The sequence below is a fragment of the Oreochromis aureus genome, linkage group 8, assembly GCF_013358895.1.
Source record: "Oreochromis aureus strain Israel breed Guangdong linkage group 8, ZZ_aureus, whole genome shotgun sequence".
In the NCBI taxonomy this organism is placed as follows: Eukaryota; Metazoa; Chordata; class Actinopteri; order Cichliformes; family Cichlidae; genus Oreochromis; species Oreochromis aureus.
In genome coordinates, this window is record NC_052949.1 from 13,567,835 (window position 1) to 13,584,522 (window position 16,688).

At 39.9% G+C, this 16,688-nt stretch overlaps 1 protein-coding gene across 2 annotated transcripts in view; it reads right to left on the reverse strand.

Moving 5' to 3' along the window:
* Positions 1-670: 670 nt before the first annotated feature.
* LOC116327514 (adenosine kinase-like) overlaps positions 671-16,688 on the reverse strand; it is a 127,492-nt gene continuing 111,474 nt past the window's right edge. For both annotated transcript variants that reach the window (XM_031749140.2, XM_031749139.2), the window contains 3 exons: positions 14,381-14,495; positions 2,105-2,191; positions 671-1,796 (listed from right to left, as the gene is read on the reverse strand). In XM_031749140.2, coding sequence (XP_031605000.1) covers positions 1,672-1,796; positions 2,105-2,191; positions 14,381-14,495 — 327 coding nt within the window. In that variant the 3' untranslated portion in view covers positions 671-1,671. The remainder of the gene's footprint in view (positions 1,797-2,104; positions 2,192-14,380; positions 14,496-16,688) is intronic.

Below are 16,688 nucleotides of genomic sequence, written 5' to 3' on the forward strand. Positions count from 1 at the left end.
TGTGCTCAAAGAAAATAAAACGACAATATGATGTAACAGGTTGTGCGAGGGGAACCAAAAAAAGAAAAGGAAAAAAAAAAAATCTCAATCACACTTCTTTGTAGAACAGATAAGTGTTGAATTATTTTCCACAAAACACTCGAGACACTGCCCGACACTTCTGCTGGCCCTCAGTGAATAGGACAGGAGGAGGGAGGCAGGGAGGGGGTGGTGGTGGTTGGAAAGGGCCTCCCTCTGATCCCCTTCTCCAACCCCCAGCGACAGCACAGCTGGGTACGAAGGATCAGCCTAATTTTCAGGTCCCTCTAATGACTCCAGCGAAGAGCGACCGCTAATCCCTTAAACTGAGAAAAATGATCTCCTGCAGCCCTGCAGTGCAGCTCCAGACCACAAGAGTCCAGTTAGGACCCAATAAGCATGATGAGGGGTAGGGTGGAGGGGCAGCTGAGCAGAGCCAGGACACCAGGCCCGTAATGGAGGGTGCTGAGCCATCCAAAAGTGATTAGCATGAGAGTGTGTGCCTCTGGCTGATTAAATAATGAGGAAATTCACAAACTCTGTGGGTTATAACATTGTTTTCATATCCTCTTTCTTTTTTATAGCTCCTAAAATAAACATCACCTCTGGGTTAAACAGCTCTTAGATGTCAAAATTCTCCAGGAGTCTCATGGTGGGATCAGTTGATTTATTTCAATAGTACCAAAAAAACATGTTTCACTTTTATCTCATTAAGATCTATTAAGATTGTCAGTACCCAATCCCTGATTGCTGCAGCATGGCAGCTAAATATTAAAGGAATACTCTGAAGTGGAAATGTGGTATAGTTCCTATTTTACAGCATCCCCCCGCCCCCAAACAGATTACGCTGAAAACTTTGTACCTTACAGCTTTGCACTCATAGTTTTCACTGCTAATTACACCACTTCAGTGTCGCTATCTTCAGAATGCACAAGCTCCAGTTAAATAAGCGTAATTAGCGATTTACAGGCAAAGCAGTTATTGTTTGAAAAGTAATAAATATTAGGATAAATAGTAAAACTGAGAAGTGGCTTCTGTGGCAGGAATGGCTTTTTTAGTTTCTGTAAATATATCTTTATTTTTTTGGCCGTGATTCAGGGTCCATGAAGAAGTCACACGAACCTGGAGAAACCTTTCAAACCACTCTTTCAGGCTAATGCACTTCTCTGCTACCAATCAGCTTATTATTTGCCTTTAACAAGTTTCCTGTAAATCACTAAAATACAAAACCCCCAGCTACGAGGAGGAGCTACTGGGACATAGTGTTTGCTCTGTAGTGGGGAAAAAATATGGATCAATGTTGGAGAATGTTAGTAGATTATGTTGATTTGTTTCTTGAGATGTGCTTACACATTTGACACTTTCCCACCGCCTTCTCAGGCTTGCAGGTATTCAGTTTTTCACACCCAATAGACAGATTTTAGTGGAATAAACCTTTAAACATACACATATTATTCCAGTATTTGACTTATATTAAAACATCAGAGCTGCTATTTTTCCTTTTTTTAACAGCTTGATAAAATAGTCAAGCTGAGGTAATTAGTCCCATGCAGTCTGTCACTGTGAATAGAAAATAAGTATACGTAAAATCCCGAAACATACAAATACAAGTATTTCTGTGGAAAAGACAAGTGTGCAGCGTTTTCGGGTGCATCAGTGATAATCTGGCTTCTCTGGGAAGGTGCATCCGACCCGCCTGATGATGACATTGGCCGCGTAGTGTCCGGCCCGGATGCACTCCTCCAATGCGTGCTCTTGGACCAACGCCGAGAGGAATCCTGGGTAGACAGAAGAGCAGAGGTCAACCTGTAGCCATCCATCACTTCCGAGAATAGTTTGGGGAGCAGTTAGGGTTAAAACGAGCAAAGTACTAATTGCTTCTAGAAAAAGGGACTGCTTCTTCCTCAACGGGACCTAAATGATGACTGTTTTATATGGCGCTATGATCAGAGTGGAAAAAAAAAACACGAGGGTAAAAGTCACACTCATATAATCCGGAGATTTTACTACATTGCATAGTTGGCCAGTACCAAAGGTTAATTGGATTGTACACAGATATGAAGATATGCACTTAATAATGCCATACCTCCAACAAAGGCATCTCCGGCTCCGTTAGTGTCCACAATATCATTCTGGTCTATGTCCAAAACAGGGAACATGGTCACCCTATCACCTGCAGAGGGGACACAAGAAGACTCGGTAATTAAAGTTCAACGTCAGTGTTAGTCCTCTCTCTGTGTCTCAAGTTGTAGCCTATTATTTCTCTCACTTCATGGGGTCATTGCACACTGTAGTGCTTTCTTAAAATAAAAAATAATTGGCCATTTTATTTTAGCACTTCTGCACGGCGGTTTTTGCTCTAATTATTAAGTACACAGCTAAAGATTATGTGCAGTTAATCAGTTTTGCTTTCGCGGGACTAGTAAATCTTCACTCTGAATCATTGTTGTCAACAAAGGTGAATATCGCAAGGTGAATATTTGCTAACACTTTTTAAAATCCATGAACTACCCAAGGAGTAAATCTGAAAACAGGAACGGCAAACAGGAAACATGAATAATAAATGTGGCTTCTGGTCGAGCCTGGATGAACACGTTGCCGTTCGTTTTGGATGATTAGAGTAACTTCGGTTGATCTGTGACCAAATATCTAAAAAGCCAAACAACAAGCCAAGACGGAAACAGCGCTCAGTGCTGTCGGGTTCAGGTTACATTATTTACAACCACTGGTAGATTTTGTCTGCAGTGAATGACTCATTCAGCCTCAGATAAACACTTTCAAAAACACAGACAGCAGGTGAGCGTAATACAACATGCCGAAGAAATAAATAACGGAGACGTCACAGTCTATGTGAGTGCTGGAACAAAACTGTTTTTTAAACCTTGTTGTTCTCCACTGTGGGACCAGGAAGAAACTAAAGCTCTTTGCAATGGATGCGAGTCCTCAAGTAAAATCAAACCAGCCAATCGCTGTAACTGTTTAGTGGACGGGGAAGCTGGGCTCAGCTGTGACTCACCAATTGGCCTTTTAGACCATTTAACAATTTAAGTGAGTTTCCAACCCATGACACCAAAGACAAAGATTAAAAAAAGGCAAGATAAGATCAAATCAGTGATGGAGTTTCATCAAACAGGACGCTGGTGCCAATTTTTATGCACACGGCTTCACTGGTTTCCTCAAAGTTCGGTTTTGAATCAATAATTGTTCCAAGATATTTATAAGACTGAACACATTACCCCGTCTGACCCTTAATGGACTTGACCTCGTGTGCATGAGTGCGTTTTCTGAAATCAACGATCACGTCTTTTGTCTTGGATGAGTTTAATTGAAGACGAGACTCATCACACCATTTAACAAAATCATCAAGGACCGGGCCGGGACCCGTCTCATTATTTTGGAGAAACTAACAATAACAGAGTCATTTACACGCGTTGTAATGGTTCGGTTTTCATACCTGCTGTGATACGTATTTGTGTACAGGAAAATAATTGTCCTCAGTCTGCGTGCTCTGTTCTTTGCTGTCTGCTGTCACCTGTTGCTACCTGCTGCTACAAGTCTCTCTTCATGTACCTGCAAGTGCGCCTTATTGAGGCTTTATTGTGCCAGAGTGATTTCAATATTTTATGTAATGTGATTTTAATGTCTCTGCTGCTGCTCAGCATGTTTCAATTAGTGACAAATAACACAGCACAGTGTTGTCTTTAGGGTTGTGCAGTGTGATAACATATATCTGGTGATGAAATCAAAACCTCTGTCGTTTATTTTTTTGGCCTTGCAGCAGTATTTTCCGTCATTTTAATGCAATTTTGCAATCTTACAACACCCGGATGCAGGTGGGAACATGAATACCAGCATGAAAGGAGTTGCTAACGCTGTAGCACGGATGTCATTTGCTCTTGCATGACCCAGAAAGCTGTCCTGTGTAAATTATGCCACACACCGTCCTCCACAAGGGGCTCAAACAGCACAAATCTCTCCCATTGCTTACGCGAGAACCGTGTGATGCAGTATGGCAAGAGTTTACGGACTGACAGGTGCTCACAATAAATCCCAGAGTTAAACTGTTTAAACTTGAAAATGCAATGTTTGGGTTTTGTATTTTACATAGCAATATTTTATGTAATCATTTGCTTATATGCAGTAAAGTAACAACCTTAGAATGTGGACATCATATAAACTTTAATAAACAGAATTTACTTTGTGATATATATCATTATCGACATATGAGATTTTGGTCATATCCCAGAGGGGATACTAAATCTGCATGAAACGTTTACCTTGTGGATATTATGGCTAAAATAATTCTCAATTACAATTTACTTATTGTGTTTTGTCTCCATTCTGCCAAATGACAACTGTTAAAAAAGTTTCTAACTCTTACTGTACAAAAACACAAACATCAGGTGTTATATTAATTACCATATTATCACAGGTGTAATCCATTTTATTGCTTGTAGGTCTCGTATATTGTGCTTCTTTGCCTTGTGCTTTAAATAGAAAATGAACTATAATAGTATCTTGTAAAATGCTTTTCATTATGTCATTTTACGATTGCTTTACATGCTCAGAAATAATTACTAAGCACAAAAAACACTTTTATACCACAGCTTAGCTTTGCATTGGGTGCTAATGGCCAAGTAATAAAAAGTTAGCAAAATTAAGTGCAGGTACACGGTTGCATGCAGCAAATCATATTCATAGCTACAATCAGTAAACATTTGGGTTTAAATATTATATATATAAGAAAAATATGAGAACTGTTCTATTAGGTTCATTAGCAAATTAAATAATTAAGTATTATCTTAGCATGGATGACAAGGTAAATATGATGTTAGATTAATGGACAAATTTGCAACATCCCTCATCCAAGAGCAGCAGATCCTCCAGCGCTCTAATAAATTAAAAACAATCAGAGCAGTTGTGGCTGTGACTCATTTTAGTTCAGAACAGAATCCATTAAATGAGGCTCTCTTTATTATCTTCAGTGAATTATATTGCTTCAATTATCAGTAGCATATGCACTTCAAAGAGACTTCCAGTTTAAAGGAGAGGAAGGAGAAAAAAAAAAGAAACAAAATTCTACCAGATGACAAAGTCTCGAGGTGTAGAGTGACATTAAATCAGCAACTTATGTCAGAACAATCTAAACCACACACACAATCTTCAAACAATCCAAGGGCTCTGGTGCCGACGTGAACCTTCAAAAAGGTGCAGGAGACAAAAGACTGACATGTGGATAAAAGGAACAAGAGGAGTCTGACAGACCTCTTATTGAGAAAAAGAGGTTGGGAGTTTAAGGAGAACATGAGAAAAAAAAAACTACCAAAAAAACTTGTTTAATGAGGCTCCCTGCTAATCCAACAAGAGCTTATGGAATATCTGCACTGCAGATGAGACTTTGCACATTATAATATTTTTGGATAACTTTCTTTTCTCACCCAAAAGGGCAAATGATACACAAACTGGAGCTGAGCATATGCTCAACACCTGATGTAAAGAAAATTACTGCACTACGCTAGCTGAAAGACACACGTGGTCAGGTTGTGCTTGAAAATGACATCTTTCAAGAGCAGATTGGGAGCGTGTCACAGGTCAGGAGCTGAAGATGTATCAGATTAAGAGTTATTGTGTTTTCCTAACAGCACAATCTCTTTGTAAAGGGAACCAGCCGATTGTCACTTTGATAATAAATTAAAATAATACAACAATCCTTTCAGGATCAGCTAATTACTAGCGTAACGACTTTGCTTAATTAAAGCCACAGATGAAGCTCGAGCATCCTCCTCCCTCTTGAAATGATTAACTGCACGTAAATGTGCTAATAATAAATTACAGTTTGTCATCTACTCTACGCTTAAGAATCTGAAGTCGTTAGATGTGGTCGCCTTTAAGGGATGCACTTTGCAGATATAGATTCGGGTGCGTTAAAATTTGAAGCCGCTGCACTTGTTCTGCATGATACTGGTGTTCATTAGACGACAAAAAATGCCTCTTAACGGGGAATATGTGGGTGTAAATATGTCTACGGTAGTTAAATGGTGAAGCAGCAGAAGGAGGAGTCAGGTCTCATTAGGAAAACAGATCAAAAACAAGGTAACGTCTCAGAAGAAGTGGCGTTCATCTCTGTGATAACACCACCCAAAGGTGACAGAATTCATTAAAAAGGCCTCGGATCTATTAGACCTACTGCTGTTAGATGGGTCTTTTTCATTCCCTGTGTCTTACTGGCTCCTTGTTTGTCTCAATATCCATTTTATCAATCATGTAACTAGTTAAATACATATCTGCATAAAAATAAGTAAATATCTGTAGGCAGGGTTTCCAGTTGTCTTTAGTCTTTTGTTGCATGCAAGTGAGCAGATGATTCACTGAAATGCAGTTGCAAAGATTTAGTTTTTCATTGGATCATTCGTAAACGCTGATTGGCAGGTGGAACAGGAAATTTGGACCGCTTTGGACTAGATATCCGCTGGCTACAGGAAGCCCTGGAAAAATTCCCCCCAGTCACGCCACAAAATCATAATCAATATCAATCAAGAGTCATCAGCCCTGAATGTAAATAACACCCTCATCTGACCAAAATCCAATTTTCCAAACATCTGCGGTTTGCAAGATGAAACAGTCAAATGCAGCCTCAGAAGGCTGTCCACAAACATCTTGCGAAGTCGGGATTATGCTTTCTGAGTCCGCAAGTCTGCTCAGGTCCCAATGACATAAACTTCGTCATCAGGAGCAAGAGTGAAGGTCAGCGCAGATGTCCACATGCCTGTCTGTTATTTGTGACCATGCAGCCTCGTCTGCTGCAGATTTACATTACAATCCACCAACTATGCATCTGCCCCAGGCAGTGGACTTCAAAGAAGTCGAACAGGAATAACTGCTCGGCTATTTGTGCCCATGTTTGTAATATAATTGAGGGCAAATGCTGGAAGGTGGGTGTTCCTGATACTTGGCTGATCACACTTTACTGGAGCGAGCTAGCCAAGCTAGCTGCCTCTCAGTAACTTTGTTCATATACAGCAGGCTGATTAATCACTGCAATGATCACATTCTTCTACATTTTGAGCTGCTATGTCTGGATTTGTGCTTTAAGCAATTTCATCCACTAACATTGGCACTAGAGGAGTTAATAAATGTTATTTGTTTGGCTGATGCCTGCTCTGGCAAAGCAACAGAATCATCATTCAGTGACATCACCCTTCGTCCTGGGTCTTGACTCAGGGTTTTAAGCATTCTGTTTAATTCTTAGTTCTCTTATTACTTTGATTTATCTTATATTTTGCTATTTAGTCTTGAATTTTTAGCTTAGTTCCAGCTTGTATTTCATTAGTTTCATCCTCAGTGTCTCCCTTCATGTCTTTGTCCTATGTTAAGTTCACTTGTGTTCAGTCCCTCTACTCATTTCACATTTTACTTTTGTTTACTTTAATTCCTTTCAACTAACTGTTTAGTTTCTGAAACGCATCAATGTAAATCTTATAAAAAAGATATAAAAAACATTTGTTTTACTATCCATATATTGTTTTTCTGTCATCTTTTTCATCTCACGCTCTCTCTTTGTGGTTCCTCCTGGTGCTGCTTGGCTGCAGAGGCTCACCTGGAGGTGGAGGAGGAGGAGCATGGCTTCTCTCTTACATCAGCACCAGTCTGTCTCCTCAGTTACTTTTAGCAGTTTTGTTTATTATCAGGCATAAGCTGAAAGTTTGCAGTTATAAACAGTCTAGTTTTAATTAGTTACATTACTATTATCAGTAATATTAGGCTAGAAGCGAATATGTTTGGATTAAGGCCCTCTTCCTATTTTTTCCAAGAAATATCAAGTCTTATTTATGATAGTAAGTAATTATTATGAAAAGTTCTACAACCAAAAGCAAACTGGTAGCATGTAATATTCCACTTATTTAGGAACTGGAACATATTTGGGGGTTTGTCCGGGCTTAATTTTTGCCCAAACCTCAAAAACAATAATCTCTGATCCTTGTAGGGATTGCTCAACAAAATAGTGTAACTTTCTGTGCTATCTTTCGGTCTTTTTAAATATGATGCATTTGTAATGATTAAAAGTAATGATCATAAAACATTGTGACTGATCAGCTCAGTGTTGGCAGCACAGTGCTTTCAATGCCATTTCCAGATCCAAGAATTTCTAGACACAAAGCACATAAGACATCCTACATTTAGTGCCTTTATTCATGGCCAAAGTTTTTATACTCCTGCTAGGCCAGAGTTCATATATCCTCAGCGATGCAAATTATCGAATCTGACTGACATATTACCTCGAGCTACACTCCAAGAATTCTCCAGCCGTCTGCAGCAAAGACCTCACTGGCAAAAATCAGCCATGAAAATCACAATAAATAATAAAAAAAGAAAAGATCCTGCCAAAATACTCTGTTGTTTCTGGCTTGTCGAACATCTGAACTCATTTCACAGTAATGAGATCGGCAACATTATTTCCAATCAGCATAACTCAGCTGTACTTATTTTTAAACACTACCATATTCCCGTTCCTAGAATTGAGTCTGACAAAAATGAGTGAAGCAGCAGATTGGTGGTGAATACGTGGGAGTTGTAGTATGGCTGTGCTTTGACAGGTAACCTGCACCAGAGAGGAGAAAAAAAATGAAGAAAAAAAAACTCAAAGGAATTCAAATACTTCCTTCCAGTAAGCTATAATTGTGTGCTTTTGTTAATTCACTCTTCATAATTCCCTCATTACAACTCTTGAATGGTGGTGATTAAACTTAAGAAATTCTTTCAACAGGCGTCTCTTTGAAATGAGTATCAATTAAGTCCTTTATTATCGGCTATTCTTTCTAACAATGACAATTCACTGCACAACAGTGACTGAAAAAGGCTTTCCTTTAAAATAAGTGACTATACGTGCAAATAAGACGACCTCCGTATAAGATGAAAATGAGCATATGGAGCTTTTTCTTTTCTTTCTTTCTTTTTTGACTCTGAGATTATTACATGCTATACTTGGTGAAGTTCCAAACCTCAATAATGTTGCTTTGACAAGTGGATCAAATAGCTGGCAGGTCATTAAAATTAACTTTGATTCTGTAGCACTTTATCATCTACACAAGTAAAACAATTAATACATCATTTTAAATCCTGAGGTACCCAGCGACTGGGAATTACACATGAATATTCAGCTAAAATTCATGAGCTAAAGTGCTCGACAGAGTGAAACATCTTTATGCGAGAAACTTCCCTGAGAATACTATTTCTTCTTCTGGAATGATTCCTGTTGCGTTTCAGCCAAAAAAAATCTGAGCCTAGAGAGGAAAACAACATTACCGCTTTCTTGGCAAATGTGACAGGTTAGAAGCAAGTTGACATTCAATCTGTTTCCCCATCATAACCAGCATCTTTGTTCACAACTGAGTTAAGGAAGAAGAAGAAGAGAAAAAAAAAAGAAAAGAAGGACATATGCCTGTAATTACTGTAACCGCAGGCAAAAGATCATCGCCAACCAATATCCTTTCGGGGAGTCATGAAAGAAAACACTTCAATGTGAGACGCCAAGGAAAAAGAGAGGAGGTCTTTCTCATAGCGCAGGCGGTTAATTGATTTTGCCTATTATGAAGTAAGCAACATAAATATCCTCTTCTTTAAACCAACTACTGATACATGCTCAAGTAGGGCTTCAAATAATGCTGCGACGTTTAATTTGGGGCACTCCTTTAACAAACTACTGCAAAAAACTATGTTATTTGGAGGTGTGTGTGAGTGCGTAGTCAATATTCACTTGTTTCTCCATCTGATGCAATTACCATGTATAGAGGAGTTTTTTTGAAATCTGCCTGCCTTGCCCCCTCGAGAGCAGAGGAGCCGAGTCAGGCTTTATCAAGTCCTTATCAGCGATTAGAGCAGCAACCCCTGCTGAATGATCATTTATTAGATCTCCTCACCGTTTAAGGTTCAGGGCACAATGATCTTAATTACTGCTATAATGGGTGTATAAGCAAAAGCCCAGTGTAGTTCCGCAGTGTCAGTGGCAGCTAAATAAAGGGCCATTTTGCCCTGCTCCCAGCTCTTAAAAGGCACGTTTGAAGCGGTGGTGTGATGAAAGGCTCCAAATGAAGGGCAGGGGGGGAGAAAAAAAAAGAACAATAACAAATTGACATCTCTTTTTTGGAGAATTATACCACGGGGGAAGGCATTCTCCCATCCTTAATCACTATAAAATGGTTTAACATGACATGCAGAGGCTGGCAAATGATCAAATCCTGACAGGAGGACAAATTGCAAACAAAATGAGAGATCAAGTTTATTAGAGCGCCGCCTCTGGGAAATGAAAATCTTTAATTCTCTTTTTACATTGACATTTATTTGGCTGGCGTGAATAGTGATGTTCACACACAGACACACCACTACGGATGCACCTACTACTGTAACTGCTCCACTGCAATGATAGCACAGTCAATGACATTTATCATGTTTGCCTTTGTAGCTGACACCTGAAACACATTGTCTTTCATCCAGCCGGCATTCATCATGTATTTTATATAAAGTTCACGGGGGCGCACGGCTGTGTGTTCATGCAGGAGCAATGAGGGAACCAGGCAGGAATTATCCATCACTTCCAGCACAATGGATGGATTCGTGTTGGTTTTTAAATGTCGGGACTCTCTTTAAAGAGTTCCTTTTAAATTCTCATGAAGGGAAAATTCACTTCGAGGAATTTGACTTTGATAATGAAAATTCAAATTAGCCTTTACGATTAAAATATATGCTTTTAATTAAGCCCGTGCAGTAACGCTGTATTATCGCTTATTAAGTGGAATCATTTTGGGATAATACTGACACATCACACTGTTAATTTATGAAGTTGTGTGATTAAATTAACAAGAAGAAAATGTTTAAATCTTTGTTGTGGAAGGTTTAAATGAATGAGAAACAGCATATATCAAAGCTGCCACTGTCCGTCCATCAGTCCAGCCATCCTCTTGACCTCTTTTCTAATTCAGGGTCACAGGGAAGTTGGAGACCATCATAGTCCAAGAGGTTGGGTACACTCTAAACCATTCAAATATATTCTAAGGAGCTTGGAAAGAAAAGCGTCTGGACTTCTTTAAGTTGAAGACGTTTCACCTCTCATCTGAGAAGCTTCTTCAGTTCTAGGGTCAAATGGTGGAAAGTCCCAGATTTAAGTCCTAGGGGAGTGTCCCCCAAGGGGGTCATGAACCCCATTTTGATCCTCTACCTAATCACACGAGCCAAGGTGTGAAAATGGGTGTAGGTCACAATCAGCCAAGGTTTCGGGTGAGCTCATTGTGAAACCTAGCCTCACCCTATCATGTGATTTCCTGAGATTTCCTGAACAGGGGGGTTCATGACCCCCTTTTGGGGACACTCCCATAGGGCTTAAATCTGGGACTCTCCACCATTTGACCCTAGAGCTGAAGAAGCTTCTCGAATGAGAGGTGAAACGTCTTCAAGCAACCTAAAGAAGTCCAGACGCTTTTCTTTCCAAGCTCTTTAAACTACCATGACCTGGATGACTGATAACCTTCCCAGATACATTCAAATATATTATACAAAAAAGAGCCACAGCATCAGATGCAAATAAATTTGATTTGCATATTAAAATCACACCTCATCTTGTACTTTTTGTTTCTCATATTATGCTGGTGTGTTGTAGATTTTCTTTATTTCAGCTTCCAGTTTGGATTCAGGAGACAAACAACCTTTTTAAGATTAGGTTTAAAACTTTCCTTTTCAATAAAAAAGGACCCTGAATCCTTCCTTAGTTACACTGCAATCGGGCTACGCTGCTGGCTTCCCACAATGCACTTAGTGTTTCTTCTTCCTCACCATGTGTTTATACACCTCTCTGCATTTAACCATTACTCATTACTACCCTCTGGCATCCTGTCTCCCTCCCCTCACCCCCGATGGTTGTGGCAGATGTCTGCCCCTCCCTGAGCCTGGTTCTGCTGGAGGTTTCTTCCTCTTAAAAGGGGAGTTTTTTCTTCCCACTGTCGCCAAATGCTGACCTGACTGTTGTGGTTTTCAGTGTTATATTGTATGGTCCTTACCTTATAATATAAAGTGCTTCGAGGCAACTGTTGTGATTCAGTGCTATATAAATAAAGTTGAATTGAATAATTATTATGTGCGTCTTCTTCTCAGTTTGTTAGCAGCAATTATGTTTTCTTCTTATTACTATTATTGGCCATTGAACTAAGTTAATTCAAGGAATGGGATGATGTGAAATTCTAAACATCTTTTATACACCTAAAACTTTCCTATAATTTCAAAACTTCTATATTAACAAGCATAGTTTATTTAAGCTGTCAAACTGTGTCTGTTCTTTGAATTGTTGCAGTTTAGTAATGATGCAAATAGATAAATTCTCACTTCTAACACACTCATAAATGACTAAACTTGTAATAAGAAGTCCACCAGGTTTACAAGAAACGGTGGATCGATCCCAATCCACACAGTCTTATCGCCACAGGCTAAAGATGGATAAAGGTCGGCAGCATCAGTGAGGGGGCAAATTTCTCCAGCTGACTGGACAGGTCGCACCCCCAGGCGTATGGCTGCGCTGAGCGGGGGGCTTTCCCCTCATAGCCGAGAGGCTTGCTGGACAAGGATTTAGGGCGAAATATCGTGTTTGTTTATTATTTTTATCATTGTTTATGCATCAGAAGTTGTTCAATAAACCATATTTTTCAGCCGCAGGGAGGTTAAGAAGAGAAACCACTTGTTCTTGATTGACTAACCGCTGCATCTGTGCATCTTTATCTGACTTTTTGCGCACTGCGTCACAATTATTGTAAAATCCCATACATATCAGCAGCATACTTGAAAATAACAACACCTTTTGTTTTGTTTTTGTGCATACATTTGGCATAGTGCCATTACAGGCACACTGGGATATAAGAATATTGACATATAAAAATATTGTGTATTATATTTCGGTTAATATTCATTTAACTACTGAATAATTTTTTTAAAAACCCATAAAAAACATTTTTAACCCAGAAAAACGGTTAAAAAATGATATTTTATAACCTAAAAGTTTAAGTTTGTTCATTCATTTACAATTATTCTTACGTTTACTTAATGCAAAGTCAGTCTTCTTTTAGCTCTGATTTTGGTCTCCATCTGAAGGAGCACCATCAGGTAACTGTTAATGGACAGGTAGCTTAGCGAGAATTTATTCCAGTGCTATCACTGAAAACTGTTTGACGATTAAAAAAAACACACAAAAAATGCTGAGAATGAAGCAAATTTCAACTACAGCTCTCCACAACGGTACAGAGGCATTATAAATCTCTGTATAGTTGTGAAAAACTGCACAGTCAAGTAAATATTCTGTGAGCTCATCACTTTAAGTGTACACGTTTACGTTAAACATAGCTGATTTATGCACTGTTAACACAAAAATATTCATTACAGCTGCTTTATTCTTTATTCTTTACCCATATAGTCTTTTGAGAATCTGGACAAAAAGGCAGCACGGTTTATAGATAGAAATACAGGCACCAGTAAATTACACCGAACGTCAGCTTATAAATACTCTTTCCAGCAGTATGAAATTGAGAACGCTGGACACATGTGAGGACACTGTCCTGCAGCGCTAACAGTCTTGCTGTTGCACTGCCTCTCCGCAGTCCCCAGCGATGAGTGATATGTTGGAGTCTTTACCTGAGGCTATCTCTCCCCATGCACGACTAGTCGGAACTGAACTGCAAGGGCAATGAGGAGAGACGCCCCGTGGCTCCAAACAAAGGCAAAGGCTTCCAGCAGTAATCGGAAACTATCGTCTCTCCTCACACTGCTTAAACCTGCAACCCCTGCTCAGTTATGATGACACTGCCATTTAATGTCCTGTTAACAAATATGCCCTGTATCAAAGGAAACTGGATTGATTTGAGGGGCAGCTCTGTCAACCGCTCCCCAAGGTCACTCTGCCAGCGTTTTGCAAAAAAAGGGAAAGAAAAATAGGGCAGGATGTAAGAGTTGAAGCATTAAAAATTGCTGAGGACTGGCCTGGAGTCTGTCCAAGACAAAGTTAGAAGTACTTCACAAATCAATGCCTGCTCTCTGCATCCCCCACACTTCTTTTATGCTCTGAAATGACAGAATGTAGTGCAAGCATTCTTTTTTTGAAACATCTGGTGTCAATATTGGAGCTTAACTTCAAAGAAATTACTGATAGCATTCTGCTCCCTTCAGTCAGAGATCTAGCATCTATTTAAGGCTGTGTTCTGCAGCTTCGAGATATGAGGTTTAAGTGAAGGGTAAAGATGTCCAAAAGGGGCCAAAGATGGGATGGCTTCGAGTGGAAAATGTGTGTAGATAAGCAGACAAAAAAAGAACGCTGAAAAGAAAAATGGCATACCGACAGTTGCAACGGTGTCGTCCTTGCCCTGGGTGAAGACCACCACTCGCTGCCTCTTCGTGTTCTCCTTGGGGAGGTTTTGGGTTTTCTTTGCAATTTCTGCGATGTCGTCTGTCTGTAAAAAACACCAGACCACCGGGTGAGAATGTGTTGAGTCGAGTGAACGCAACATGAAGAGCAATTTCTGAAGAGTTAATCAAAGATCACGTGTGTGACTGAGAGAGGTCAGATTTTTCCAGTCCAGGCAGACAGATCAAAGCGATAATGAAACCAGATGGGCTGTGAACCCATTTCGAAACAGATCAATAGGGACGCTCGATGAGGCTTCCACGCACTTACTGGAGAACTGCGAAAATATTAGAATGTCATATTCCCTAAGTGAGATGAAAATAAGCGTGTTAAGATATGTCGTTGTCAGATAAAGCTACTTCTGCAAGCTGAAGGGATAGGTGGTGCGTGTACTGTATCATTCTCTTCCTGAAACAGGCCATCTCTCCTCAGCATCTGCACTGAATGGATATTCTCGCCTGGAGACGACAGAACTCTCCAGAGTGCTTGCCTTTGATCATGAGAGGGATAAAAAAACCCACACCTGTCAGTGCTACTTTATTATTAACTCATCATGATGTACTATGAGCAGGTAGAACGTCTTTATCGCCGTCTCGCAGTGGGGTGGACTGCTTTTCTGTAATACAGCACACCGAGGAGCTAGCATTAGGGATCCTAGATGCCTCTAGCATCTGTATCAAAGCTAACGCTTGAGCACCTTCAGGGGTGAGCAAATACTGTGATTATGGGAGTAATCAGAAAGATAGGCTCCAGCCCAGTACCACCAGGCTCACTGGCTCACTCAAACCAATGAGCTTTTTACACCTTTAAATGCTTCCCAAGCGCCCTTTAATCAGGCCTGAGAGGTCCAGGGAGACCCAGGGCTGAGGAAAAATGGGTGTAACACTCTAAGTAAGTGCTAATGGTGAGGTTAATACAGAGGCCGTTAGCAGACGACGGCGAAAAAAAAGAGCAATTTGTCACTGTGACTGGATGTAACCACAAGCACTCCTCCAGACACTGAATGCAAAACCACACAAGGCTTCGGCACATTGTCACCCTTAGGTTTTATGTTCACTGACATAAAAAAAGGGCTCCACTCAGCTTTTAGGAGCTAAAAGGTCCTAAAGGCCAGAGGTGCTGGGGCACACAATAACACAAACACATATAAGTTTACAAAAAAGGAAGAAAAGAAGTGCCACATGGCTCTGATGGCTGATTCAACAGGTGCTCTTCAGTAAAATGATATTTTAAGTTTACTTTTCAAGCAGTTCAGCAGGAAAAAACCTCACACGAGTCTTCATTAGGATCTGACAAAGACGCAATCAGTCAGCCAACACCCATGACATGGTACGCAACCCATAGAAATAAAGGAAGATATTCAATCCATGTTGAAATAGTACAAGTACACAAAAAAAAATCACAAAAAGTGCTTTTCAAAATAAATAAATTAGTGCTTTACACATTCGCCTATCGGTTTGATCCCAGAAAAAGCCACAAAACCATAAAGAACTGCCTCAGGAAGGGCGTCTGGCACAAAAATCTGCAGATCCAATATATGCAGAGCTACCTGCTGTGAATGTGTGAATAATGGAGCAGCTGAAAGTAGCTTTAGTATAAACAAAAGTAAATCTGTAAGGTAAATGAGTTGTGTGCTACATACATAAAATAGTAAAAAGGGTGAAAGGTGTTTCATTCCTAAGCTCATCACACTAAATGTGTCAAATGGGAACCCAGCATATCCAATTTTATCACATCGAAAGCTATAGTTAAAGCTACGCTAAAGTGAACTAAATAAAACATCACTAAGTGCTAGTGTGTAAGTTTTCAAAGTATCTTCCAACTAGTAGTCATAAAATAAACTAACAAAAAAATTAAAAAAATGCAGAAAATCTACCTTGTTGTTCAGACTCGAAAGCTTACTGGGCTGCAGTGTTACAATCCACAATGTTTCTTGTTGAAGGAGGTTTTTTCAGTCTATCACCAGCTCCCATATAGATAGCTATCACTTCTAGAGTGAGCACTTTTATAGCAAAGCCACAAAGAAGGGGGGGGTCAAGGGTGCGATCAGCTTCTTTAAACTCGCCCGGTAGCAGTGATGACGAACACGCCAGTCACTGCAGCTCAAGTTTGTTTCTTTTGGAAACAAACCACCAGATGACTAAAAGACAGGACAGGAAGCTGTGAGCCTCGCCACTGGTCCAGCGGTCTTACTTTCGGACACGTGACTCATGTGAATAATTTTCTAATTGAATGTTGA